General features: G+C 37.7%; 1 protein-coding gene across 4 annotated transcripts; it reads left to right on the top strand.

Annotated features, from left to right (window-relative positions):
• Positions 1 to 29: 29 nt before the first annotated feature.
• On the top strand, positions 30 to 27071 carry LMBRD2 (LMBR1 domain containing 2). Of its 4 annotated transcripts, XM_038123528.1 has the most exons (19): positions 30 to 196; positions 1286 to 1342; positions 6616 to 6842; positions 7281 to 7360; positions 9508 to 9603; positions 10497 to 10664; positions 11507 to 11717; positions 13191 to 13265; positions 13493 to 13606; positions 14177 to 14360; positions 14688 to 14869; positions 15641 to 15774; positions 15983 to 16088; positions 16810 to 16907; positions 18723 to 18826; positions 21018 to 21064; positions 22835 to 22937; positions 24114 to 24243; positions 26498 to 27071. In XM_038123528.1, the coding sequence occupies exons 3-19, from the start codon at positions 6669 to 6671 to the stop codon at positions 26556 to 26558; spliced, it is 2067 nt and encodes a 688-aa protein (XP_037979456.1). In that variant the 5' UTR covers positions 30 to 196; positions 1286 to 1342; positions 6616 to 6668; the 3' UTR covers positions 26559 to 27071. The 4 variants fall into 4 exon arrangements, with proteins under 4 accessions (XP_037979456.1, XP_037979455.1, XP_037979457.1 ...); XM_038123527.1 differs by lacking the exon at positions 1286 to 1342; XM_038123529.1 differs by lacking the exon at positions 1286 to 1342 and having other exon boundaries at positions 30 to 292.

The following is a 27071-nucleotide window of genomic DNA, read 5'->3' as shown; positions in this document are numbered from 1 at the left end:
TCGCAGTCCTGCGCCCGCCCGGAGGCGGGGCCGTGCCGGGCCGGCGGCGGCGGGCGGCGAATGGCGGCGGCTCCGACGCGGAAGAAGCCGGGAGCGGCTGCCGCTCCTTGCGCCACGCTCTGAGCCCAGTGCCGGCCGGGATGGCGGGCGGCGGAGCCCCGCGGGGGATGCGACGCTGAGCGGCGGCTCGGCCGTGGTGAGACGGCGGCGGGTGGGACGCGGGGCCGGGCGGAGCGGGGCCGCAGTGCCGAGTCACGGCCGGGCCGTTCTGTTGAGCGGAGACGGGAGCCAGGTGGGAAGCGGCAGCTCCCGGGCGCGTCCCCTGTGACAAGGACGCGGAGGGAAGGATGGTCGCAGGGCAGTGCTGGGCGAGGGCGGTGGCGCGTTCGTTGCCAGGCTCTTATCCCGAGCATTGCCCTCCCGTCAGGGGGCCCGAGCACGTAGCGCGGGGCGGCGCTGGCTCCGTGTCCCTGGAGCTCCGTGCTGTGCCGCGCAGGCCTGGCGCCGGGGAGCGCTGGCACATTCCACCGTGGAAGGTTTTCTCTGGGAACACCTGAAACTGCCCGTGTGTGACTGGTCCTGACCCTCGCCGTGCTTGTTCAAGCCTCGCCGTCTTTCACACCGTGCTCCACAGCCCCTGGGACTTTCAGCAATGCAACTCTTCCTGCATTTCCCACCCCACCAACCTGCTTGTTTTGAAATTGGTGGGGATGGAGAACTAGGTCTGAGCACACCTACAGCCCCGCTCTTAGTCAGCCACTTGCTTGCAAATGCTGTCCTTTGTTTACTGCATGACGATGGAGAGACGTGCCTGTAAAATTGAGGGTGGTAATGGAGCTCGTAGCAAAGAGTGCACAGCTTTCAGTCGCATACAGAGAATGATGTGACTCAAATTAACATCCATATAATTCTTTTTTAAAGTATCTTTTAAACGTTTCCGATTTTAACTTAAGTCACGGAACAGTTGTTCAAAGATTATTTAAGCGGATAATCAGATGAAAAAGAGGTGGAGTTTTGGTTAAAAAAAAAAAGCTGACTTTATTTCACCTTTTCTGCAACCCCTTTTTTTTTTGTGAATCATGTCACTCTTCTTTATTAATGTATAGGAAATCAAAACATGGTTTTGTGGAAAATCTCGGTGTTTTTTACAGTCTGGAAATCACAAATAGTCTGTTTGCCTGACTGCAGTGTTGGGGGAGTAGTCATGTGACCGCCTTACTGACACCTGCTTTGTGTGAGTGCATTAGTCTGGTAGCCCAGATAGTGATTTCTGTTCTTTTTTTAGATTCTGCATGCAACTGTACAGTGCTTGTATTTGGTTCTATTTCAGTTCCTCTGATATGTGAGTTGTTTTCTTCTATGTGTTATTTTCAGCATAATTCTCTAAACTGTTTGAAACCTCCAGTGGTACTTGATATATTAAAAATTGGACTTGATGATCTTGGAGATTTTTTGCAACCTTAAAGATTCTGTAATCCTTTAGTAGAGGACAAGGTAGCACCATGTAAAGCAAATGAGCTTGCTGTGGTTTTGTACTGATGGTTCCTGCTTGCATTTGAACGCAAAAATCTTTTTGTTCCTTGGTCATGCATTTGTCTTGCATTTAGTCCTACTGTGGAACCTAGTTCTCCTGCAAAATCAGTGAGTACTGCTATTTAGGGTGGCATCAGCACAGCATTTTATTTATTTTTTTCAATTAGAAGATAGAAAACTTGTTTCCCTAAACATTGAACTATTAGCTATTAGTTATAAATTGATCTATATTAATTAAATGCTTAGTCAATTTAAAATTTTTCTTCATTACAAAATAGTTGAACTGACTGGTACTAATCATGTATCAGTCAGTACGTAGATTGACTAGTGTGTCTTAGCAATTTGCATGGCTTTGTTCTTCTTTCTTCACTAATCTCAGAGGTTGTTTCTCTCAAATAATGCAATCAGATAATTTCTCTGGTTGGTTTTCTTGGGCAGTTTGTGGCTATTTTCTTTCTTTAGATAGCTTTCTCAGTGTACAGAGATAAAGCAGCTCTTTGTTGTCTGTTTATAAATATTTACTATTTTCCCCAAGCTGTAAGGGCCAATGTGTAGTAATAAAGTAAACAGAAAAACCCAAACCAGCCGAAGAAAAACACCAAACAAAACCCACGATGCCACCCCTCCCCTAAACCTGAAACCAACCTAAAAGAAATCCCCCTACACACCATTTAGACTTGAATACTAAAATAGCTGAAGGGACTACATGTGTTCTTTCTTTGGCTCTTGTTCTTCTCTGTTTATGAGTTCTGAAATGTAAGTTAGCCCATTTTGTTGTTTTAAGACGGAAGTATCAAGGATTCTTGGTGTGGGGCAGTTCTGTCACTACTAAAGGCTGTAGTCTACTACTATATGTCTGTAGAGCAAAGTCTTTCTGTGTGATTCTTAGCAACATAATTCTGCTGAGCAGGGCAGGCTTCAGAAACCAAACTGAGGTTTGTTTTTTTTACCAAATGAAGTGTGCTGATAATAAGAATATATAATAAGAAGTCTCTGACAGAAAGGCAGAAGGTCATCATTGAGCTGGCCATTGATACATTGCTGGAGATGGCAGCTTTTGTACTTGCAGGTCAGCTGGGAATTCAGCTTGAGGTGGCAGATGCTGTTGCCCAGATATTTTTTTTTTGGTATGTTAAGGCTCTCAGTTGTGTTGCTGACTGTCTCTGATAATCCCTTTTATAGTTTGGCAGCTTTTTTGGTGACAGGTTTTCTTCAGACAGATGTAGTTGTGATCTTTAAAAAAACAAAGTAAGGCTCTTTGGTTTTTCAGGTGTTTCAGCTAATATCCAAAATGTCTAGAAAAGCAGCTTTTTCAAATTTGTTTGATCTCTACCTGAGAATGCTTGAAGACCAATTAAAAAAAAGTCTTTAGTCTTTATTCTAGAAATGTCTGAGGTACCAGACAGGAAAACCAGAAGCATAGTCGCTGTCTGTATTAGTAATGTTTGAAGGACAGGCAGAGCTACAGATTGGCAGATTCCTTCTCTTCTTGAATTCATGAAAAAAATTTCTGGTGCTAAAGCTATTTGTCAGTGCATAGAATATAATAGGTGAGTAAAAGCATCAGTTTGTCAAGGACAAATAGTTGAAGTAATCTAATCTATTTAAGTAATGATTGATAGACCTACTGTATACAAGAGGATCAATTTATAATCTTAGGTATTGCTTAGTAGGACTTTGATTGTTCCTTAGGATGTTTTTTCTTGGGAAAGAAAGCCGTGAAGAACCACTGTTGTGGCTAAGGAGGCCATTCCCTTGTCAAATACTTTTAATGGTTTTCAGAGTTTCCCTAATGAAATAGGAGGCACAAAACTATAAGCGATTTCAGGTCTTTCTGAAAGTAGTAGTGTAAATCAAAATACCTTAAAGATTTGGAAACTTGCAAGGGGGGAATGAGTACAGCTGAGCAGAGTGTTGTTCCGGTGTTAAGCAGGAGCAATCAATCACAGAAATACAGGATAGACAAGTAGTGTTGTGTTTCTTGGAGGGAAAGAATTTGGAGGCCTTAAGAAAGCTGAATTTATGAAGGAAACATCCTATTCCTATTTATACTTTCTAGTTAGGCAGTGCTTAACGTCTGTTCAGGCCTCCTCAGGCACTTGCTGGGAGACTGGCAGAATCCTTCATAGATATGCTGTACTCTTTCTAGCCCTTCTTTAAGAATATAGTACTGGGGTGTCTTTTTTAAATTTGGTGCTGTATTAAAGCTCTAAGAAAGTATGGTGTTTTTCATTCTCTGCTGTTTCATTTAGTAACTTAAGATTTCTGTACCAGGCAGAGTAGTTAGTTCATTTGTAATGTAGATGTTGTGAGTGCAGTTACTCTTAGGTTGGCAGGGTAATTTAATACTGTTGATAGTAGGGAGTCTCTCATATAAAGGGAATTAAGTCTGAACTGAGCCCTTTATGATGCATGCAGTGTTAGTAGCTGGGTAAAATTAAAAACTTAGCTGATTTTGTCTGTGTCTGAAAAGAAGCAGGAAAATCCTAAGCTAACACAAGAGCATGTCCTTATGTTATATTGGTTAAGTTGCACTTCTCGTGCCAGTGTTTCAGCTTTTAATCTTATTTGTATTAATCTGTAGTTGCCTGGTTGTTCAGAAACTGAGTATGCTGATAAATACTTCTCCATTCACGGTAAGGGCTCTTGTTACTTTGTCATTGCTTTAATAGGAGCATCTTCTGAGCCATTGAAGGTTGTACAGTACAAGAGAACTCTCCTGAAGTGCTTATTTCACGACAACATTTTTTTAGCGATTCTGGAATTTCAGTCAGCTGATACTAGGTAGCTGTATGCCAGTAGTGAGATGGCTGTCTAAATAAAGTGATGAAACAGGATGATAGGTAAGAAGATTACCTTTATTTGAGCTTACACCCAGGTTCAGTGGCAAATGCTGCTTTCCACAGAAAGGCATGGCTTTATAGCCTGCAGTAATGTATTTTAAGGCCTGATTCTAGTAGCACAGGTCCTAGATGTATCTGCACTGTTGGGTTGGATTTAGTTCACCAGAAGAGCTCCTCTCAAGCATTGCATTTCTCACTTTGTGAATTTTCTTCCATTTAATCTTTCTATGTGGAGAGCTGGTTTTAAAGGGTTTATATCTAACTGTTATTTTGAAAGTGTATATACATTAATTCAAAACAACTCTGTTATAACATAGTCTCAGTCTTTTGAAAAAACAGGCCTTTCTTTTTGTGTTTTGAGATTAAAATAGGAACCAGAGAAGAACATAATGATGTAGTTTACTGATAACTGCAAAGTCACTTCTGTCTTTGAAAGTGAGTTAAGTTGCAGTAGGAATCAATTTCCTCTTTATTTTAGCATATTCAGTACATTTTTATAATACTTCTGGAAGTGCCCTCATGATAGTAGCTCAGTGCAGCATCTTGCACAAAAACTTTTTACCTTCTGTTTTGGTAGAAGCTTTTTAGGTGTGACTGTAATAAAACTTTGTGACTAATGAAGTGTACACCGTATAATTTCTTTGTTTACGTAGCAAAAGGTGTGGCTGTAATGGGCACAAAAAGCTGCATGCCTTAATGAAACTGATTCGTAAATGTTTTGTTATTTTTGCTTCTGTGGAATTGGCTGCTATACTGTAAATTGAAAAGGCTTTTCTGAGGAAACACTAATGGTACAGTAGAACAGTCAAGGACTTGCTTTGAATAAGTGATTGAGAAATAGGTGAAATATCCTGAGTTTTTAATGTACAAATTATTTAGCTAGAGTACAGACAGATAGTAAGGGGGTGATTTGTCCTAATGGAAGTGTTGATAGTTTGATAAACATGTTTGATGAAAGGCAGAAAAGAAAAAGTGTGTGAATCTTTGACTAGAAACAGGAAGGTAATTTGCTGGGGAGAAAAAAGAGTCACAGAATAATTGTTCCTTTGTGTCCTCAAGGTAGTAATGGCATCAGAAACTTTAGATGTTTTTTAGTGTAAATAAGAGAGTTTTCCCTGCATAGTGCCCTGAAGCTTAATAAATTTGCTTAAGCAGTTTACCTAGAAATTAGTAAAATAAATGGTTCACTTTACCAAATTCTAAACAGATTTAAAAGCAAGTAGAGGGGAATTTCAGAAATAGCGTTTCTTTTAAATCTCCAGGAAAGTGAAAATACTGGAAGTCTTAACAGCAAAGCCATAGCAAAAACTATTTCACTTAAATCAAATCAGCTAAATGTTAATGTTGATGGAGAGGCAAGTCAGACTGGCCACAGTAATAAACTTTTTTTTTTTCTTTTTTTTTTAATAATGCATAAAATGCCTTTGATAAAATTAGACCTTATTAAAAAGGTCTGAAGCAATTTAAATAAAAATGTAGCAAGTCAGTGAAATTTTCTGTAGTGGATTTGTGCAGCTCACTGTCCCTTTGCGTCATAGCTTGTCTGTATGAGGCTGTATGAACTTTCTTACAGTAGTCCTGACTTTAACAGAGTAATTAAACACAGAAGGACAAGCAAAGCAAAAATACATCATGGCAAACTAAACCAAATGAATTGAGACCCTTGTTTCTCTGAATAGCACCGCAGGAGTAGGAAGGTGAATTGGAATTCTTGAAATTTCAAACCTTAAAGAGGTGCATTACAAGTAGACTAACACATGCTTTGCTGTGTTTTTATGCTCTATTAACTCTTATGTATAGATTTTAAATATGTGTTTGAGGTACACTCCATTAAAATGTTGTTCATTAGCTATCCAGAAACATTTGATTTAAACATTTTAACCCTTTGTAAAAATTAGTTGATTGCTTCTAAAAGGAGAAAAAAAGAGCAGAATAGATTTTCATCTTGAAATTTGTCCTGGATCTAAAGGACAGAGATTTGCCTCCTGAATCTATTGTATATCAAGATGATGAACAGGAGTTCAGTCCTAATGTGTTGCTGGAAACGACAGCATTGGAATGACATGTTTTGATTTCTTCAGAGAACTTCAGGGCACCTTGCTGAAAATCTTTGGTTTTGTCTGATAAGAATCCTGGTCACGTGAAGTATGAAAAGTTTGTTAATATGTTTTAAAGTGTCCATTGAACAACTCTTCTGTCCAGAGATTTTAATGTAATTAAATGTCTTTTTGTCTTGCAGTTCTGATCTGCTTTCCCAAGCGTGTGTGGTGTGGTTGGGGCTAACATTTAACAATGAGTGGTGCAGCACTGGGCCTCGAGATTGTGTTTGTCTTTTTCCTGGCCTTATTCCTACTTCATCGGTATGGAGACTTCAAGAAACAGCATAGGCTGGTGATCATAGCAACATTATTGGCTTGGTATCTCTGCTTCCTGATTGTATTCATACTGCCTCTGGATGTCAGCACGGTAAGAAAGCAGAACTTCTTGCTTAATTGCATTAAATGTTTATGGTATTTCTCTAAACTAGTGATTGCAGGAGACTATCTCTTAGAAATACCAAAGAAATCTTCCATGTAGTATCTTAATAAATTAAACGTGACAATGCCTTGTGTTCATAATTAATTTTACTTTTTCTTGGTCTCATGAGATAACAAATCTATTTCAAACATTTTAAAATTTCATCATTTATTTGTAACAATTTTTTTATCTGTTTAGGCAGCATAAGGACACTTTCAGCATTTTACTTACTTGACTGCTGATTGCATGTTGATTTGAATGTTTATTGGTATAATTAATTCCAAATGTAATCCTGGAGTACAGGAAATGTCTTTAAAATAGGATTTACTACTTTGAAATAAGTATTTTACCTCTTTGGTCACTTATACAAATTGAATTGTCTTTTAGACTATTTATAATCGATGCAAACTTGCGGTTAACTCCAGTCCTGCAGAAAGCAATGGCTCTTACATTACTCTTGCTCCGAGGTATGAACTACATGTTTTTTTCTTTAGACTGTATTTTATGATTTTCCTTTTTTAATTGATAGCATATTGTGTTTTTAACACTGATGAATACGTATTATCTCTGTGATGAAAATTTCGAAGTTTGTAAATACTCAGGACAGTAAGGGAAGAGGTGATGAAAGGTTGATCTTTATCTGCTGGGAGTAACTACATAGTAATTCTGTAGTAGTTCAACTATTCTTTTTGAATGTCACTAGATTTCCCCCTTTTTTTTTTTGTTAAAGCAATAGGACTAAGCTTTTTGAGCAATCCTGGTTATGAGGAGAGGCTTTGATGAGTGCCTATCCTTTACAATCTTAAAGACTTTGAATCTGAAAATCTAATTTTATACCTTTAATTTATGCCATATGAATGAAATCAGCTGCTTGTCTTATATGTCAGGGGCATATCTAATTGCTTATTATAATTACATATGTATGATACTTGCAGTTATCTGAAATGTGCTGTATTCCACCAAAGTAATGCTAGCCTGCTAGGTGTGTCCTGGCAGGAAGAAAGTAATCCCTAACCATGGAGAAGTAGACTAACGTGAGCTCTTTCCGTGGCTGCTTATCCGTTAGCCTACATTGGCTGTTTCCCTGTGTTACTGATGTGGGCAGTGTAGTTATCTGTAAGATGATCTGAGCCTCTGAGATATCAGCTGATATGTCTGTGCAAAGTCTTGCCAGTCTTGCTGCCCCAAAGAGGGGCCTGGAAGAATGGTGAAATGACAGTCACACAATATTGCACCCTAGACTTAAGACCACACAGTTGATGTTAATTAAATCTGTGTAATTATATGCACAATCTGAATACTATTCAGTAACTTTTCAATTTCTCTATAGCTTCAGACAGTCTTTTTTTTCTTAGAATCACAGAATGGTTTGGGTTGGAAGGGACCTTAAATATTATCCAGTTCCAAGCCTTTTCCAGGAGCAGAGACATCTTCCACTAGGCCGGGTTGCTCCATCCAACCTGTCCTAGATCACTGTCAGGGATGGGGCATCCACAGCTTCTCTGGGCAACCTGTGCCAGTGCCGCACCACCATCACAGTAAAGAATTTCTTCCAAGTCTTTAATTTAAACTTGCCCTCTGTCAGTTGAAAACCATTGCCCCTTGTCCTGTCACTTTGCTCATATAAAAAGTCAATTTCCTGCCTTTTTATAAACACCCTTTAGGTACTGGAAGATGCTGTAAGGTCTCCTGGCACCTTCTCTTCTCCAGGCTGAACAACCCCTGCTCTCTCAGCCTGTTGTAGAGGTTTCAGCAGCTCTCATAGGAGAGGTGCTGAAACTTTTGGTCATACTACCTGTCATTCTATCTTAAGGTGATAGTTTTGAAAATATTTAGGCCGTGCACATAAAAACTTACGACTCAGGCTTAACTAGTTTGACCCTGGAAAATACCAATTATTTCTCATTAGGTAATCTCATCTAACTTGACTTTATTGCCCCTTGACTCACCCTTGCTTCATTACCCAGACAGGTGTGTGGAGAAAAACCAAACTGCTTTAGTTTAGATGGACACCTTTTCCTTTGTTCTTATTTTTCTCTTTTTTTTTTTTTTTTCTGAAAAGGGTTCATAGGACTTTTCTGTCATCTGTAGTGAACACTACCTGTCAGAAGAGTATTGGCTTATTGAATCAAAATTTATGTAAGACTGACTTAGTCCAGCTGGTTGGCAGAAGAAAAAACTAATATGTTCTTTGTATGACTGAGTGCTCTAGATGATGATGTGCCTAAAGAACGTGCACTAACTAAAATTTAATGCTTCTCTGTTTAAACAAGTGTTCTTTCTGTGCATGAAATAATTACTGCTGAAAACCAAGACCTGTAACCTTAAAATGCTTTATTGAATAGTCCTCTTCAGTCTTGGAGCTTCTGGGTTTTTTTCTCTAATAAAGATGCCCTGTCCAAATACATTATTTGTGGTTAGGAAAAATATAAATATTTCTAGTGATTATTCACTTTATTTATTTGGGAGATGGTTGATTGTTGACTATGTACTTGAATAGTATTGTACTACTTCTATGTTATTTTTAAAGAACTTTCTAGATAGGAATTTATAGAAGTTGCCTTTTATACTCAGGGCTCTACAACTAACAATAGTCTTCTTTACATTGTAACAGCAAGCAAAAATGTTTCAAACCCTGGAGTTATATTCCTGATGGAATTATGCCAATTTTCTGGCGTGTTGTATATTGGACATCTCAGTTTTTAACCTGGTAAGTAATGCAAAAGAGTATGATACAGTTTTTAAATGGACCATCTTAACAGTCATAGCATTCTTTAAAAATGTAAATCAGTATGGCAAAGAGCTTTTAATTGTGTATTATTTGCTAGTAGTAAAATTTTGGTAATAATTACTATACTAATTTAGTCATATTCTCTTTTTTTCTTGCTTTTGTGGAAGCAACTGTCACGTGGCAGCCATTTATCCTTGGTTCACTTTTGTGGTTGAAACTATGCAATTTACACATGTAGGTGTTTATGGATAGATTGACTGAAAAAAATGGGTTTTAGGCAACCAGATACCAAAATAATTCCATTAATAATTTGGGTGATTTTTAAGTAATATTGTAAATTAGTTGGTTTTATCAGATATATTGTATAAAGCTTTAGATATAGCTACAGAAAAAAAAGATTTGTCTATGGGGTTTTGGGTTGTCTGTGCTTTGTGCAGTTTCTGATCAACCTGTTATCAAATAATTATTTCTGTAGTTTCAAGGATATCAGGGTTGGTAGTTCATTCTTATTTATCACAGATTTTTCATAGCAAAGCTAACTGTATTGTTTTTATCTGCAGCTTGTGTAAGGTTTGCCATCAGACAGGTACATCTAGAATAAAAACATCTAAGTAGCTAATTTCTTAGAAGTTTGGGAGTCTTAAACTTTAACACCCCTGCCTCAGTAACCTGACACTGCTAAAGTTCTTTTTTGGGGAGGTTGGTGGTTTGGGTGTTTGGGAGATATTTTTAGCTGGGGTTGGTGGGTTTTTTGTTTTTTTGGGGGGTTTTTTGGTTTTTTTTTTTTTTTTTTTTTTTTTTTTTTTTTTCTTTTTGTTTGTTTTTGTCTTTGTTTGGCTGATTCGGTTTTGTTTTGTTTCCTTTTCTCCTAGGATTCTGCTACCTTTCATGCAGTCATATGCTAGATCAGGAGGGTTCTCCATCACTGGAAAGATTAAAACTGCTTTGATTGAGAATGCCATCTATTACGGCACTTACTTGCTGATTTTTGGAGCATTTCTAATATATGTGGCTGTAAACCCAAACTTCAATTTACAATGGTAAGAATAATGTTGTAAACACTTCCATGAGTTCTTATAGAATCGTCATGGATAATTCCTTTGGTGGATGAAATGGGTCTTTCTGAAAAAGCTAGTTTTAATTATAAAATTTTGCTAGTTAGTTAGAAAATTATGTTAACTTTTTATATGAAAGGGGCTTTCTTGAATATTTATAAAAATTTGGGGTTTGTTTTTCTGATTTTGGTATGTACAGCAGAGGAATCCTCTTGTATTTACAATGGTGCTTTTTTCTCCATACAAACACATTTGCAAAGTTAGTGCAGAAACTTCCAGTGTTTTCAGAACAACATATTTCAAAAAATCAGTATTTCTTGTGTAGTGCATCTAAATACTGTAGACTTTAAAGGTGACAAGGAAAGTTAAAATAATTGACATCTATAAATTGCTTATAGGCTTCCATACCAGGTAGAATAGAAATCTGAATACAAATTTCTGAACACAATATTGTGAATTCAAATCCTGGGTTCTGAGTTTGTTTCTTACAGTGACTGCCATTATGCTATTTTGATCTCATTGTCAGTAGGTTTGATAAGTTCATGTTGTTTCCTAAGGGAACATAATCCTTTAGGAGAACAGTTTCTTTGAGGACAAACAAACCAATTCTTATCTGCCCTCCATAGTGGGCAGAACAGGAGATACAGGAAAATTGTGGCACCTTTAAACATGGCCAAGCAACAGACTGGCTCCAGGCAAAAATCTAGGTGATACCAGAGTCTGTTCCTGTAAACTTGGTACATATTGATACCTCAAGGCTGGTTTCTTGCAGCCAAGATAGGAGGATGTTGTTTGTTTGGGTTTTTTATACTGTTTTGTTTCCTTAGGAACCAGCTTCAGACTATTGGAATAGCTGCTGCAAACACATGGGGTCTGTTCCTTCTTGTGTTGCTTTTGGGTTATGGTTTGGTGGAAATCCCTCGTTCTCACTGGAATGGGGCCAAGAGAGGATATCTACTCATGAAGACTTACTTCAAAGCTGCCAAACTGATGACTGAAAAAGCAGATGCAGAGGAGAATTTAGAGGATATTATGGAGGTAAGTAACTAGCTTTCCCTGTGCAAAAAGTGAAGGCTGATGCTAGTTGTGTCTGAATTCATTGGTGTTGGACTCCTGTAGCGTGAGCTTACTGTGAAATTTCTGTAAACGAAGAAAATTATCATAGTGTGTGCCACTTGATAACACTCAATGCTATGCAAAAGTCAAAACAGAAATAGTCCTTGCTGTGACCAGCTCAAAAGTCATAGCAACTTGATAACCATTATTTGATGAGTTTATTCTTCTATTGACACTTTTGGAGTAGTACTGGTCACTAACAAATAAAATTCCAGAGTGAGCTTGAACAGGCAGTGTATAGATGTTTCACTGGTGTTAAAATTGTGTACTACTTCTATGCTGTGCTCACAGTGTATTTCTGGAATCTTGAGAAGAGTTTCCAAATTGTCGGGCCACAATTACATGCATGAGAAGAGAACATATAGATAAGTGTTTCTTTCAGAGTTTGTTTTGAGACTATGGTTAAATATCAGTGAGCAATAGGCTCTAATGTAGTTCAAGAACAGAATGGAAATCTAGCCCTTTGAATAGCTGTTCCTGGGATACCATGACTTGGAATAATATTTGTGAACTGTTGTAGGATGGGGTGGAGATTTGTGTTATGTGTTATTTGTACTGACACATAACACAAATAGACTCTTAATCACATAACAGTAATAGAATCTTCATTCATCCATAACAGCATTTTGAAGAAACTGCTAAAACAGTTAAAAACATCTAAGTGGGACATAACTACAAAACTTACTAGAAAATGAGCAATGACAACCCTTTTTTAGCAGGATAGCACTTAAAACAGATAGAATATTTCCACTGGTGGGGACCAACAACAGTCATTTGATGCAGCTATCTGACCACTTCAGAGGTGACCAAAAGTTGAAGCAAATTACTAAGAGCATTGTTCAGATGCCTGGAGAGGGAGATGCTGATCTCTTTTCCCTGGTAACCAGTGACAGGATGCATGGGGGTGGTTCAGAGCTGTGTCAGGAGAGGTCTGGCCTGGACATTAGGAAGCAGTTCCTTACCATAAGGGTGATGGTTAGTCTTACACTGGAACTGGCTTCCTAAAGTGGTGGTCAGTGCCCTGACTCAGTCAGTGGGACTTACTCTTTATGCCCTTTTTATCTGTAATTCAAACAAGAAAGTCTTTTCCATTTCAGCCTTCATGCATAGAAACCAATCCTCCACACATTTATTTAGTTGCATATTTGTACACTGCTGTTCTTTTAAAAAAAAATACATAAGTGTTCTTTACAAATACTTCACTTACCTTTTACGAGATATTTAGCAAAACTATGGCTTTTAGGAAGCTGTATTTTCTTAAGCTTCGATGGCTGTCTGTTGGGAGGGCTGCTGCTCTAATTGATGAGTAAAAAGTAATAGTTAATGAAAAATTTTTTTAATTGTCATTTTTAATATAGCATAGTTAAACTACTCTGTTATTTTTTCTCGCAACAGGAAGTCCGTAAAGTAAGTGAGAGTATAAAATATAACCACCCCTTGAGGAAATGTGTTGATACAATACTGAAAAAGGTAACCAATTGCTCATCTTCAATCATAATTACTCAGTTGGGAGGAGGTGCTTCCTGCACATACAGAATACTTGTACATTACTTTCTTTTGCTCTTAATATAAAATGTCTAGTTGACATCTTCTGAGTTTCTGTTGAGACTGAGTTGAAATTCTTTGTGAAATATTTTCTTATGACATATGGAATTGCTACTCTTTTGTCTCTTGTTAATATTCCCTTTTCCTTCCAGTGCCCTACTGAGTACCAGGAAAGAATGGGTAGGAACATGGATGATTATGAAGATTTTGATGAAAGACAGAACAGTTATCCCAGTGAAAAAAGTTTGGCCAAACTTCACAAGCAGGTATATTAATAGATGGGAGAATGCCTCACTTGTGCTACTGTAGTGAGAGTAAATGCTAGTCAAAGGTTTTGAATGCACTTCATCTGGACTGTTGAGTACAGTGGGTTTCTACTTAACAGAAACTTTTCTTGGTGAGAGAAAGCACAGACATTTAATATGGCAAGTGATCAAAGTTCTGGATGTGTAAAAAGTGTTCTTCTTGTGTTGTATCTTGGTAGCGTTACAGCTGTCTGTGAATAAGCCTTGTAATGGTTGACTGACAGTGCATTCTGAAAAACAAATTATAGTGAAAGCTTGATATTTACTGAGATGCAAAAATAAAGTGGTAGGTTGGGAAAGGTAGGATTTAACTGCTACAGATTGTTTGTGGTGAAAGAGCTGCAAAACTCAGTAATCGTGTATGTAGTACTTCCATGATTTACGTATTTTAGAGAATTACCTACCTGCTTTTTTGAAGATACAGTCTTTGCAGTTCTGCACTGCACACATTTTCAAGGGATTTTGCAAGGATTTTACGCCATTTTTTGAAACAAGTACCTTTAAACCCTAATTTCTTGCAATTTATTGTAGGTAATCTATTCAGTGCAGAGACATCGTCGTACACAGGTCCAGTGGCAAATTCTTTTAGAGCAAGCATTTTACCTGGAAGATGTGGCAAAAAATGAAACCAGTGCAACTCGACAGTTTGTTCATACCTTTCATTCCCAGGAACCAGAAAATAAAATTATTCAGTATTTTTACACGCCAACAGTTGGTAAGTGCTGTAATGCAGGTTTTAGGTATGTTAAAGCATAACTGATAAACATTCTGTAGCAAGAACCAATTGTTTTATGTAAAAAGTTCAGCTGCAGCAGAGGGAAGCAAGTCCAGAATATTAATGTATTTATGTAATGGAAGAGCTATCAGATACTAATTTATGCTCTTGGCCATAAGCCTCAATTTTATTTACAAATTTGCTAGCAGTTATGTGTTGCAATAAAGCAACAGCAAACTTTGAAGCCTTTTGTGAGGGAGTTCTGTTTCTCGTTGTGTAATTTTCATTAACCTGCTTCAGATATGTCTGTGTGTTTGTTTTTTCCAGAGTGGTACTGGGAGTGCCTTCTCCGACCATGGTTTTACAGAGTGCTTGCAGTTGTGCTGGCCACATTCTCTGTAATTGTTGTGTGGTCAGAGTGCACATTCTTCAGCACAAAACCAGTTCTGTCGCTATTTGCGGTTTTCATACAGCTGGCAGAAAAGACATATAATTATATATACATAGAGGTAAGTGGAGATAATCACTTGGAAAAAAGTATTTTCAGATCAATGGTCATGATAACAGCAGTAGATAGAATAGATTTTAAAATAAATCTCTAAATAATCTGTCAACTTTCAGAAGGCTCTAAATATATGGTACTAAACTTTGTTTGTGTGGAGGAAGTCTGCCTTTTGCCACTTGTTAAAACTCTCAAATACCAGGTGAGGGCATGGCCTGAATATCATGTGTAGAGTAATTTCTGAAACAGTAGGTTGGAACATAGGCATGAATTAGACTTTCTGTCTATACAGCCATGCGTGTGACCTCAGTTTCCTAAACAGGAATTTGCAAATGACCAGGAGTCCAGTCAAAGGTGTGGCTAGCATATGTGTGCACAAATTTATCAGTAAAATACTGAGCTGAAAAATTCCAGTATACTTAGCAAAGGCTGATTTGAAAACACTTGGGTTTATGCCTTTTTTTGTGCGAATGAATGCAGATCAGTCGTGGTAATTATTGAGGCAATTACAGCAGTTTTATTTACAAAAGTAGTAGAGTGTTTCTAGGGTCAGCTGTGTTAGTTTATGGGTAGAATGTTGTAATTATAATTTCCAGTTTAAATTGCTCTGAAAAACTCCCAAAACTCTTCTCAGAGCTGGTGGTGTTCTCACATCTCAAAATGAAAAATAAAGGTTGGAGATGGTCTCTGTATGTGACAGGATATCTGCTAAACACTTTAAAACCTTTAATAGAATTCTACATTTTAGCAACTTAACAACACTTTTTTTTTCCCTTAGATGGCCTGTTTTCTTACCATCTTCTTCTTAAGTATCTGTGTTTACTCTACTGTCTTCAGGATCCGTGTATTTAACTATTATTACTTAGCTTCGCATCATCAGACAGATGCATACAGTCTCCTTTTCAGTGGCATGTGAGTATTTGGTATATGTTTTACAGGTGTTCTATCAAATACTGAATTGAAAATGTCCATGAAACTTCCATTTACATTCTTTAATTTGTAATTTATGGGTATAATTCCTATTGAGCTCTGCATTGTTGTTCTGTGATAGATCCAGTTATGACTTCGTAGGTTATGTAAGAAACTCTTTTAAATGTTGCTGCCTCTTGCATTTGTGCAGGTTATTTTGCCGTCTTACTCCACCATTGTGCTTAAACTTTCTGGGCTTGACCCATATGGATGCAACAATCTCTCACAAAAATACTCAGCCAACTGCTTATACATCTGTAAGTAAGAAAGTAGGGGTTTGAGCTTTCAATATGGTTTGGAGAATAGACAGAGTATTTTTAAAATATCTTGTAGTAAGATTCAGATATTGAAATCTTTTCATTATTTCCAACAGGATAAAAAAATACTTGGTCTTGGTTGTAGGCAAGGAGTTTGGTAATGATTTCTAGAAGTCATAAATAGCTTTTTTTCTTTTTTTTTTTTTTTTTTCCTCTTTATCTTAAGAAAGTAAAGTATTGTACTTTAGAGTTCAGAGTGTTCTTCATTTCCTAATATCAATTCCTGTTAGCTTTCAGTGGCTTTAGCATGTAGAGCATCCCTATAGATCGGGAGCAGGCCTAACTTTCTACTGAAAACTAGCGAGTTTGGTTTTATTGAAGACCTGGTTTCTGTGGCAAATTATATCTCATGTCTTTGTTGTTAGTAACTAGATTCTTTGTGTTGTCTGGAGACTGTTTTCACAGCAGATGAAAAAATCCACCAGATTTGCCCTTGTTCTAGTGTGGGTGGGACTACAAAAGCTAGCATTTTAGAAACCTCAGAGTACTGGAGGTGACCTTTACATCTGCTTATTCCCAAGCAGACCTGTGATAATATTGCCTTTGTTTCAGTTACTGTAAAGGATTGTGTATTTATGTGAGAAGGCACGATCTTCATGGGTTTGTGTAGAATATAAATATAGCTAATTAGAGCTTGTTCTTGGGAATTTTTTGTTCCTAGATAATGGGATCCATGAGAGTGCTGTCCTTCATTGCAGATGGATTCTATATATACTACCCAATGCTTGTTGTCATTCTCTGTATTGCTACGTACTTCAGGTAATCGATTTGCAACATATATCCTCCCTGCCTCTTTACATTAATAAAACTAGTTTCATCTAAGTCAGGAAGAGATTCAGTACTCTTTTTTTCCAGCAGTTGAGTTGTGTCATTCTAATAAAAATGCAAAACCTAAATCCATAGATTGCTATTTATATAGGTGAAATGTGTACATTTTAAAAATACAGATTGTATTAACTCATAACTGAGTTATTTTAAACTTCATTGCTAGATTTTAAGCAGTGATCTGTTCCAACTTTGGAGCCTGGGGACATTTAGCTTGTGCTTTTGAGATTAAAATTATTGTGAGACAGCTGTTTTCAGCAAAGTTTTCTAATAAATTAAGGACCACTAGCAGCAATAACAGACTCATATCAAGTTTCTGATGTGTTACCAGACTTCTGGTAATACATACTGGTTTAAGTAATTTGATCTTGTTTCCTTAAGCCATAGTTTGTTGGAGGCTGGAAGGATAATTGCAGAAAACATTGCTACATTCTTGCATTAGAATTTCAAAATGTCTGCATTTGAACACTGTAAGGGATGAGATACTTTTAGTCTGATCTTGCTGAAATACAGATTTATGTTAATATCTTCAATTTTGGATTACCATTTAGTCAGAAGCAATCTCTGTGGTTTTAGTCAAGTACAATGGAGTGAAATGCCTTGGATATCCATTAATATTGTATGTGTATCTGTAGATAGTAAGTAACATACTATCTATACTATCTATAGATAGTAAGTTGTGAATTTTCCATGCTTACCTTAAAGTTAAGTGGCAGAAGTGGTGGAGCTAAAAAAACAAACAAAACAAACAAACAACAAACAGGAAAGCAAATGACAAGAAAAGAGAAATTTGACCTCTTGTCCATGATGATCATCCTGGGCCTTGAATGCCAAAGTGGAAAATGAAGAATAGAAATTAAAGAAGAGAGCATTGCTTTAATCACCTCTGCTAATAAAGATGCATACAAAAACTAAGGTTGAATTAAAATCTGTTGAGGAAAGCTGTTTTTCCTATGCTTAATCCAGCAGTCTTAAAGTTGAGGTAATATAAGGAAAAAATTTATGAATACTCCAGTTTGGAGAAAGGAAAACAGTACAAAAACAGCAGTTGTGTTTTCTGGTGTGAACACCAGATGAAAGTGATGTGAAAAGATGAAAGTGGTTTCATGCTATGTAGCTCCAGAACTGGCTTAAAAAAGGTGAAGCAAGCTTGCTATCTGACTGCTGCCAATGGCTGTCCAAAAGGGCAGCCAGCATCCCTGCAGCTTAAAATTACGCAGTACACATTCTCCTGAGTGAAACCTTGAGGTAAAAGTGGATTTCCTATGTTGTTACTGTTTCAAAAACAGAGAAATTCGAATAAGGAGAATTTTTATAGTAATTGTCTTCTGGCAAAGAAGAGTTGATGATGTATTATAGGCAGGAATTCTGTTATATCTGAGAACATTTAAAGCAAACGTCTAATGTTAGACTCATTTAAAGTAAGTGTCATTTGCGCTACTCTCAGACTATATGTACTTTAATTTCTGTTTGAATAGGGTTATTTTATCACTTCCAATTGTATTTAGGAATGTGTTACTCTTCTGAATTACCTAGGTCACCCTGCTGTTCTGGGTCACCAGTTACTGTTCTGAGTTCGGAATTTTCTGTTTTCTTAGCTGGTATAATAGTCCATCTTTCTTCTTTGTTTTTTCCTTTTTATTTGGATTGTTCATACAGTTCTGAATAGTTTGTTTTACATTTTGTTCTGTAATGTATCTAAACTACCAATTGTAAATTAACAAAGGAAATTGCTTTTTCTTTTACCAGTTTAGGAACTCGTTGTTTGAATCTTTTGGGATTCCAGCAGTTCATGGGTGATAGTGAAATGACCTCTGATTTGATTGATGAAGGAAAAGAGCTAATCAGAAGAGGTAAACTAGGTCTTCTGTCATAGTCTCCCTGTAAAATCATACTACCATCAAGGCTGGAAAAGACCTCTAAGATAGGGTCAAACCAGCACTCACAAGTTCGCCACTGAACCATGTCCACAAATGCCGCACCTGCACATCTTTTAAATATCTCCAGGGATGGTGACTCCAGACTTCCCTGAGCAGCCTATTCCAATGTCTGACAACCCTTTCAGTGAAGAATTTTTTGCTAATATCCAAACTTCTGTAGCACAACTTTAGACCATTCCCTCTTGTCTTGTTGTTTGTTACTTGGGTGACCAACTCCTACCTCACTACACCTCTTATTAATTGTTAAGTGATAAGGTCTCCCCTGAGCCTGCTCTTTTCCAGGCTAAACCCCTCCACCTCCTTCAGCTGTTCCTCATCAGACCCTCCAGACCCTTCCCCAGCTCCGTTGCCTTTCTCTGGACTCACTCCAGCACCTCAATATCTTTCCTGAACTGAGAGGCTCAGAACTGGACACAGGATTTGAAATGTGGTCTCTCCAGTACTCAGCACCACAGAGGTACAATCACTGCCCTGGCCCTGCTGGCCACACTCTTGCTAATCCAGGCCAGGTGCCATTGGCTTTCTTGGCCACCTGGGCACATCCTGGCTCATATTCAGCCACTGTCAGCCAGCACTCCCAAGTCTTTTTTCAACAGGCTGCTTTCCAACTGCTCTGCCCCAGGTCTTTAGGACTGTGTGGGGTTGTTGTGACCCAATTGAAAATTTAAAGGAAGGTGTTTTGGTAAGCTTTTTGACCAGCTCTCTCTGTCCTTTTGGGTTGATCCCATCTGGCCCCACAGATCTTTGTATGTCCGTGCAGTGTAGCAGGTCACTGATCATATCCCCTTGGATTCTGGGGATTTTATTCTGTTCCCCATCCCTGCCTTCCAGCTCAGAGAGCCTGGTACTCAGACAACAACTGGTCTCAGTCTTAAAGACTGAGGCAAAGAATGCATTAAGTACCTCAGTCTTTTCCTCATCATATAGTATGTTTTTGGTTTACATTTGTCTGAAATGTTGCAGAAAAAAAAGCATACTGTCTGTCAGTATTTTGAAAGCTGTACTGAGGAAGGCCACAGCACAAACTGCAATAAACTTTTAGAGTACTGTGGTCACTATGTAAAGTTCACTGATGAACTTCACTGACATCTTAAATGAGGTGCCAGTTTTACTCATCCACTATCTGAATTTTAGATATTTCTAAATACTTTACAGTGTGTTACTGAACAAATAATACCTTAGGAGGTGCTTGTGTAATCTGTCATAAAGGATGGTTAACATTTACATTGTCTTTATCATCAACAAACAAAACTTTTTTTTTGTGTGTTAATTGAGCTGCACAAATTCAGTCATTTTTTCAGTCTTTTTGCTATGTCAACTAGCTGTGTTTAATTAGAGAAAGCATATTTTTGTGTAGAACTGGAATTATCTGCTGCTATGGAAAGCTTTTTATTTTACATTAATTTTTACTGAAAGTATTTCTTAAAAGTTGCAAAAAGCCAATGTCATTTTTGAGTAAATGTTTAGAAATTAAAATTTCTGCATACATTCTTATAATATGGAATACCTTTATTCCCACAGTTGATGAAAAACAAAACCTGGGTTTACTTAGAGTAGTAGTATGGTTTTTAATTGATAGAAGACCAAAGTTTCATTCCCTTAAATAAAAGGTAATGATGACATTGATACTGTAATAATAGTATAACAGCTAGGACAGCTGTTATAACAGATAGGACACAAAGTAGTTGGGTCATAGGTTGGGCCTCACAGAACTTCATTAAGATCTTGATTCAATAATACTGAAGTTTTTTCTTCATTTCTTTTTCTTAATATCATACTTTCCCAGTTATTTCTAAGGGGGTTTTTTTGGGTTGTTTGTTTGTTTGTTTCTTTGTCTTGTTTGGTTTGTTTGGTTTTTTTTCCTTTGCTAGCTGGTATCCACATGTTATGCTGTGTTCCAAGATACCATCATGACAAAACAACTTTGATGGGAAATTCCATGATAGACAAGCAGCTTTTTTTTTATTTTTGTTTAATTGTAAAAGTCATGTATTTCAATAAGAATCTTTATTAGTTAACTTCAGATTTTCATTGTTTATTTTGAAAAAATGCTTATGATTTTCCATAGATGGAGCTCAGACAAAGTTTTTTTTTTTATTTTTAGAGAAAAGAAAACGACAGAGGCAGGAAGAAGGTGAAAACAGAAGGAGGGTATGAGATTTGTTTGGCTAACTATAACAATATGCGGCAATATCTGATAAGATTTATCATGGATATTTAATTCAGAATTATGTATTTCACAAAAAAAGTCCCAAATAATTCATGGAATCAGTTTAATCTTGCTGAATAGTCTTGACTGGGGGTTATTTCTAGAAGGTTAGAGGACAGTTTTAATGACACTACTTGGACACTATTGTTATTCAGTGTGCTGTGGTATATGCCAATACGTACAACAAGCATTAAAAAGTATCCTGATTACTAGGATACAGAATAATCTAAAATGGCATATCACCAGTCTCTTATACTGATACTACTCTTCTAGAAGTAACTGCAGTTGCAGAGTTGTCATACTGAAATGTGGACTCCTCCCAGATTTATTGTTTTGTTTGATCATTGGAAAGTCATAGGCACAGGTTCTATTTTATTTTTTGCCAGAGAAGGGAATTACATTTAAGACAGAATTAATAGTTTCCACTGAATAACAAACAGAATGTTTGATTCAAGACATGTTTTCTGCGCATATTGTACTGAAAGATTTGTGAAGCTTTAGTTTTTCACTAGTTTGTAATGAAATCTAGTATAGAAAGTCACAATAAAAGGTAGATGAAAGAAAGGATGCATGCAAGACAGTACTGGGAGTAAAACCTCTTGGTTTTCCCACATCAGGTATAGTTTAATCCTCAATGACAGCCAGTAGACCTGCATAGACCTTTCTTTTGATCCTGTTCTGATTTAGGGCAAATTTGGGAGAAAACCTCCAAAAGGAGCCCCCTCTGCTAGCAAACCCACGTGGCCCCTTCCCCCAACCAGATCAGGAAAAATTTCCTCGGATCAAAGTGGAAAAAACCTGTTTATTTAACAGGCAAAGCACTCCCCAGCACACAAAACGAACAAAACCAGAAGACAAAACTCATTCGCTGCTCTGAAGAGACAACAAATTCAGAAAATCTCTCCTGTGGGTGGTTGCTCTGTTACCAATCCCTCTGGCACTGGGAAAGGTGCTGCCCAGAGTAGGCCCAGTGGGCCACAAAGTGCGAGCTCTTGGTGCTCCCCAGGCCCCAGTCCAAAGCAGGTTCGAACAGTTCCAAGAAAAAGGAAGAAAACCAGTCCAGGGAAAACTTCTCTGCCTCAGCTAGCTAAACTAACTAAAAAGCAAAAGAGGGTTCTGTTCTGCTCCATCCAATGTGGAGGAGTGAGTGCAGTCCCTGATAACAAACTCCCTGCTTCTTCTTCACTTCCCACCTTCACTCTCAGAACCAGCCTTGAAGGCGCAGAATATATTGTACAGCACAAACAGAACAGATGACTGGAGATACAAGCATTATAACGTCACCATAGGACAGATCTTTTCTGTCCATCTTGTAGTTTTAAAACTTGAACTTGTTGGGAAGCAAAATAGCAAATGTGTGGTACATTTAATATACAGTGAAATGACCTGACACTAAGCTACGAATTTTTCTGTGCTATGTTCATCTCGTTATTTTTCCATTTTGCCACTAGATGGAAGTAGTGATCAATAAAAGCAGCAATTCCCACCGTAACTTAGAGCACCTGGCTGAACTTTGAGAGCAGATTTGAGATGCAGTTTCTTTTACTAAAGTCTTCTTCTTAAGAACAATTATGATAACTGGTTTAGTGAAGAAACACATTTTGAGTTTAAAATAAAACAAAAATTCTTCCTCTATTTAGATACTGAACTGTTAGTTACTGTGTTGCTTTTTCCTCCCAACTTATATTTTTCTTGGTGGTCTTTTTTTCTAGGAATGGAAGGAGCGGTATGGAAATAGAGATGATTCCACTAGAAGCAGAGCTGTCCACACAGACCAGAAAGAATCCAGCTTCTCAGAGACCAACACCAGTAGACGTAAGCTTTGTGGGTTGGAGGGGAAGTTCATTTTGTTTTGTTTCAGTACATTTTCTTCACAACACTGGCTGTGAAAGTAGTTTCAAATATTCTTCTTTTTGTCTTAGATGCTGTGCTGATAATGTTCACTAATGTGGCTCAGTGTTGCCTTGCCATTCAAGGCACTCAAAAGAGTACTGTATTTCTTTCCATCTCCAGCTAGTTGGGATTGGAGATTCTTACTATTCTTCAGACCAATTCCTTAGTCTTATGGGATATATAATGATTGCCATTAGAGTAGCAGTTGTCAACAAAGAAACTTCATGATACATCTTGAAGATGGGTGTTGTAAATCTTAAAATTCACCTCTTCTGCTTGCAAGTGAGCTATCTCAGACTAGAATAATGAAGCAATCAGATGATCAATAAATGTAACATCACATACGTGTATATACCTTCATTTAATAATGTGTATTAGCAAAATACTTTTTTTGTGGATGCTTTAGACTTCCAAAAAGTTTGTCAGAATGTGAATGTTTTTTTCTGTATTTTTTGTGCTCTAGTAAGCTAACAAGAAGTCAAATGAAACTGAAGAAAAAGGAGGAAAAAGGGGAGGAGGAGGGAAGCTTTGAATATGCTTTTAAGAAAACACTGGTAGATTTCCTGCTTCTCTGTACAAAGTTGCAAACCCAGATTTTTAGTGGTAGACTAACTGAAATTGCATTCTAATATTCATCATGTGATTATGTAGCATTCCAGCTCTAAAACAAGACATAGGTACTGACCTAGTGAAGGTCACAGAGTGAACTGCAAAACAACTCATGAGATTGATTTTTTTAAAAAATAAACAAAAGCAAACAAAAAACTGGTCTGAACAGCTTAGTTAAAGCATGAAGCTGGGAGGATGAATGGATGATTTAAAAATAATGCTTGCCAGTAGTTGCTTATTTTCCATGATTCTTTGCAAGGTAGATGTCAACCTATTGGAGGGGCGAAAGTTGCAGTTGCATTTCTGTGGAGATACAAAATCAAAATACTGCAAGTTTGGTTTAATATTACATCTACTCCAAATCATTGCACTTTTGCTTTGGATGAGATTGCTTTGTTATTCTTAATAGTTTTTTTAATTTAATGTCTCCATAGCCTCCAGGCTGTTCACAAAGCAAATAAGTGTCTTTCACTCCTTTTATTTATTCAGCACTGTCAAAGTATACCCGTTCAAATGGTAGGACTGAAAGAGATAGAATAGAACTCCTCCAGGATGCAGAACCTTTGGATTTTAATGCAGACTCTGTTAATGATGACCCCCTTGAATCGGACTCAGGAAGGTGAGGAATATTCTCTGTAATTTCCAGTTAAAAGTTTCTACTTTCTTCTGTTTTCTGACCTATGACAGCTATAACAAATGTTTCATAATAAGAGTTTTGTAATGAAGTTTATAATTTCATCTTTTTTTTTTCCTTTCTTCCTTTTCCCCTATAATAAGGAAATAATTTTAAAGCCTCTTAAAACCTGAAGGTGTTCCAGGTTTTTTAGGAATGTCAGAGTAAGATTTGAGCTGAATATAACATTATATATGGAATAATTTGAAAACCACTGCATATAAAACTAGCAAGTGATGTGCATGTTAAGGAAACATTCATGGCTTGACCATGTGTGACCATTCATGGTGCAATCTGGGGGTCACACTTGTGCCACCCCAGACTTTCACTGCTGGGACTGAAGCCCTTTCACCACAGGCAGCTCCAGTCACCCAAGGACCAGGCAGACCAAGTCCCCCTTTCCCTCCCTACTCACTCTCTCTCACAGTCAGAAAATTTTCCCTTCCATCTCGACCTCAGGTTTCCCATAGCAGAGTCCCAGATACCTGCTTCCTTTAATCATGGTGCAGTGACAGCACAAGAGCTTGAATTGGTGCCTCTAGGGAGGAACTCCAAACAAAAGCATCCCGGAGCTTTTACACCCTCACAGCCCATGTGCGCTGTAATCCAGGCTCTTCCAGTTGAGCCCTTGGCTCCTGCACGGTCTCCAAGTGTCCAGTCCACTGGCTGGGCCAAAGGTCCCTGTGCCCTTTGTTAGTTTTTCATGGCACCTTGCCTGGGCCTCCCATTTCCTGACATCCAGGGCACAACCTGCAGCTGCACACCAAGCTACCAGCTCTAGGTGTATTCCTCAACAGACAGAGGTACAGTGCAAGGTTTTCCCTGATTTCCTACAAAGCTCAGCTGGAGAAAGCTCACTTGAATTTCCCAGGATAAAATCCATTATGAAAAGGCTGCAGGAAATAAAACTGAATGTTACAGGATCTGCTGCAGGAATACAGCTGGGTATCAGATCTTGGAACTACTAAAGTAAATTAAAATCTGAACTTCCTGAACAGAGAGTACCAGACTGCACTGTGTGGCTCTGTCTGTAGTAGAGAATTTTGTGATTCTGTGGTTGTGACTGCAACACCAAATTTCCTCAGTCACAGAGTACCTTATGTAACTGCTAAGCTCTGCTTATATTTAATGAACAAGCAATGCATTGTATGAGTGCTTTTATTTTTTTTGTGTCACCACGTTTGAACACTTGCAGGTTTTTAAACACAAGAGTTTAAAGAGGAGCTACCCTAGAATTTCTGTCAGCAGTTGGCTTCCATGCAGTATCAAAGGGATGGTCTGCTAAAAACAGGGGTATGCGTATGTAATTATTCTGGAGCAAATATTTTTCAAGCACAGTGTCAGAAGTCTCCAGGAATCTATACATGCTTTGCAAAGTGGTACATTCTAAACTTCTTCTTTAAAAAGAAAATGAGGAGCTTCAAAGCTTAGTTGAGCTTCGCCTAGTAACCTTCATTTCATTTCATGGACATAATAAGCTGAGTAATTGCATATGAAATTTCAGTTAAATTAGAAGTAGCTTATGTTACACTGGTTTTCAGAACTAGAGCTCCTGCAGTAAATAGAACACTTCTGGACCATAAGGGCAGTTAGGATACCAGGTTCTGGCTTTGTGTTCATTCAGATTTTACTAAATACTAGTGAGGAGCTTCAATGTGCCTGTGTTGGACTTTATTTGTGCTTTTAAAGTGTTTCTTAAATACATGTGATCAACAATTTGTGAAGTTTCTCTTTTACCAATAAACATGCAGGCATTTGTTTGATGCAGGCATTATCTTTGATACTGTATTTCTTCTAAGAATACCCCATGAGAAGGGGTTAAACACCTGGAGTTACTTTATGGGTGCCATTGTTTGTTTGGGTTTATTGTGTTTCGGGTTTTTGTTCATTTGTTTAGTTGTTGGTGTGGTTGGGATTTTTAAAAAAGGTCCTGTTCAACCAAAATCCGACTTCTTTCCTTTGTTTTAGGAAACATAGTTCTTTAAGACTCCCAGTATTCATATAACTGTTTCTTTTGGTCACATCAGGTTTAATTTAATGACTGTCTGTCAAATTCTCCTGAAAACTAATTCAGTAGAACATCAAATTCATCATTCACCGGAGTTAAGGAGTAAGCCTGCAATGAGAGTTAGATGATTTAATGGGTCTTTATTTTTCTATTTCCTATGACACTTTTTCACTTCCAAAATTGATTCTGCAGGTACCAGCCTGGTGGAAGATACTTGTCAATGTCTCGAAGCAAAATATTTGATGATGTCTAAGCTCATCAAAGCTAAAGAAAATTCAGTGGAAATCTGACTCCTACTCATTGCTTGGAAAGTACCGTATTTGCAATATATCACTGAACCATCAAAGACTCTTTTAAAAAAAAACGTGAAGGAACAACTCTTTTGGAAATGCACGTGTATGATAACTTCACCACTTGTGATAGGAATATGCTTCTGCTGTTGTAGATACATTTGTGCATCAGTGTGGGCTTTTGTGTCATGACCAAAAGGAGAAAACTATTTAAAGTTAATAGATGGTAAACTCATAAATAAACCTAGGGCTCAACTTGAACTGTAACAGTCTAAGTTTGGGAAAGAGATTTTCTGGAATTTTTTATTTTGTATTTTAACCAATGTGAGAGCATATTGATGCATCCAAAGTGCAGTTATATCAACTATGCTTTTGCTGAGAAAGGCTGGACTGTAAAATCATAGTCACAGAATAGTTTGGGTTGGAAGGAACCATAAAGATTGTCTAATTTCAAGCCCCTCTGCCTTGGGTAGGGA

The sequence above is a fragment of the Motacilla alba genome, chromosome Z, assembly GCF_015832195.1.
Source record: "Motacilla alba alba isolate MOTALB_02 chromosome Z, Motacilla_alba_V1.0_pri, whole genome shotgun sequence".
Taxonomy (NCBI): domain Eukaryota; kingdom Metazoa; phylum Chordata; class Aves; order Passeriformes; family Motacillidae; genus Motacilla; species Motacilla alba.
This window is presented reverse-complemented; position numbering and strand designations above follow the sequence as displayed.

What these genes read in the sequence shown, in the direction of transcription:
- LMBRD2 (XM_038123527.1), top strand. Translation starts at nt 6,669, where the DNA reads ATGAGTGGTGCAGCACTGGGCCTCGAGATTGTGTTTGTCTTTTTCCTG. An exon ending in ATTTAGAGGATATTATGGAG is followed by an intron (nt 11,718 to 13,190) that starts GTAAGTAACTAG and finishes TTCTCGCAACAG; the next exon opens with GAAGTCCGTAAAGTAAGTGA. An exon ending in AGTCTCCTTTTCAGTGGCAT is followed by an intron (nt 15,775 to 15,982) that starts GTGAGTATTTGG and finishes GCATTTGTGCAG; the next exon opens with GTTATTTTGCCGTCTTACTC.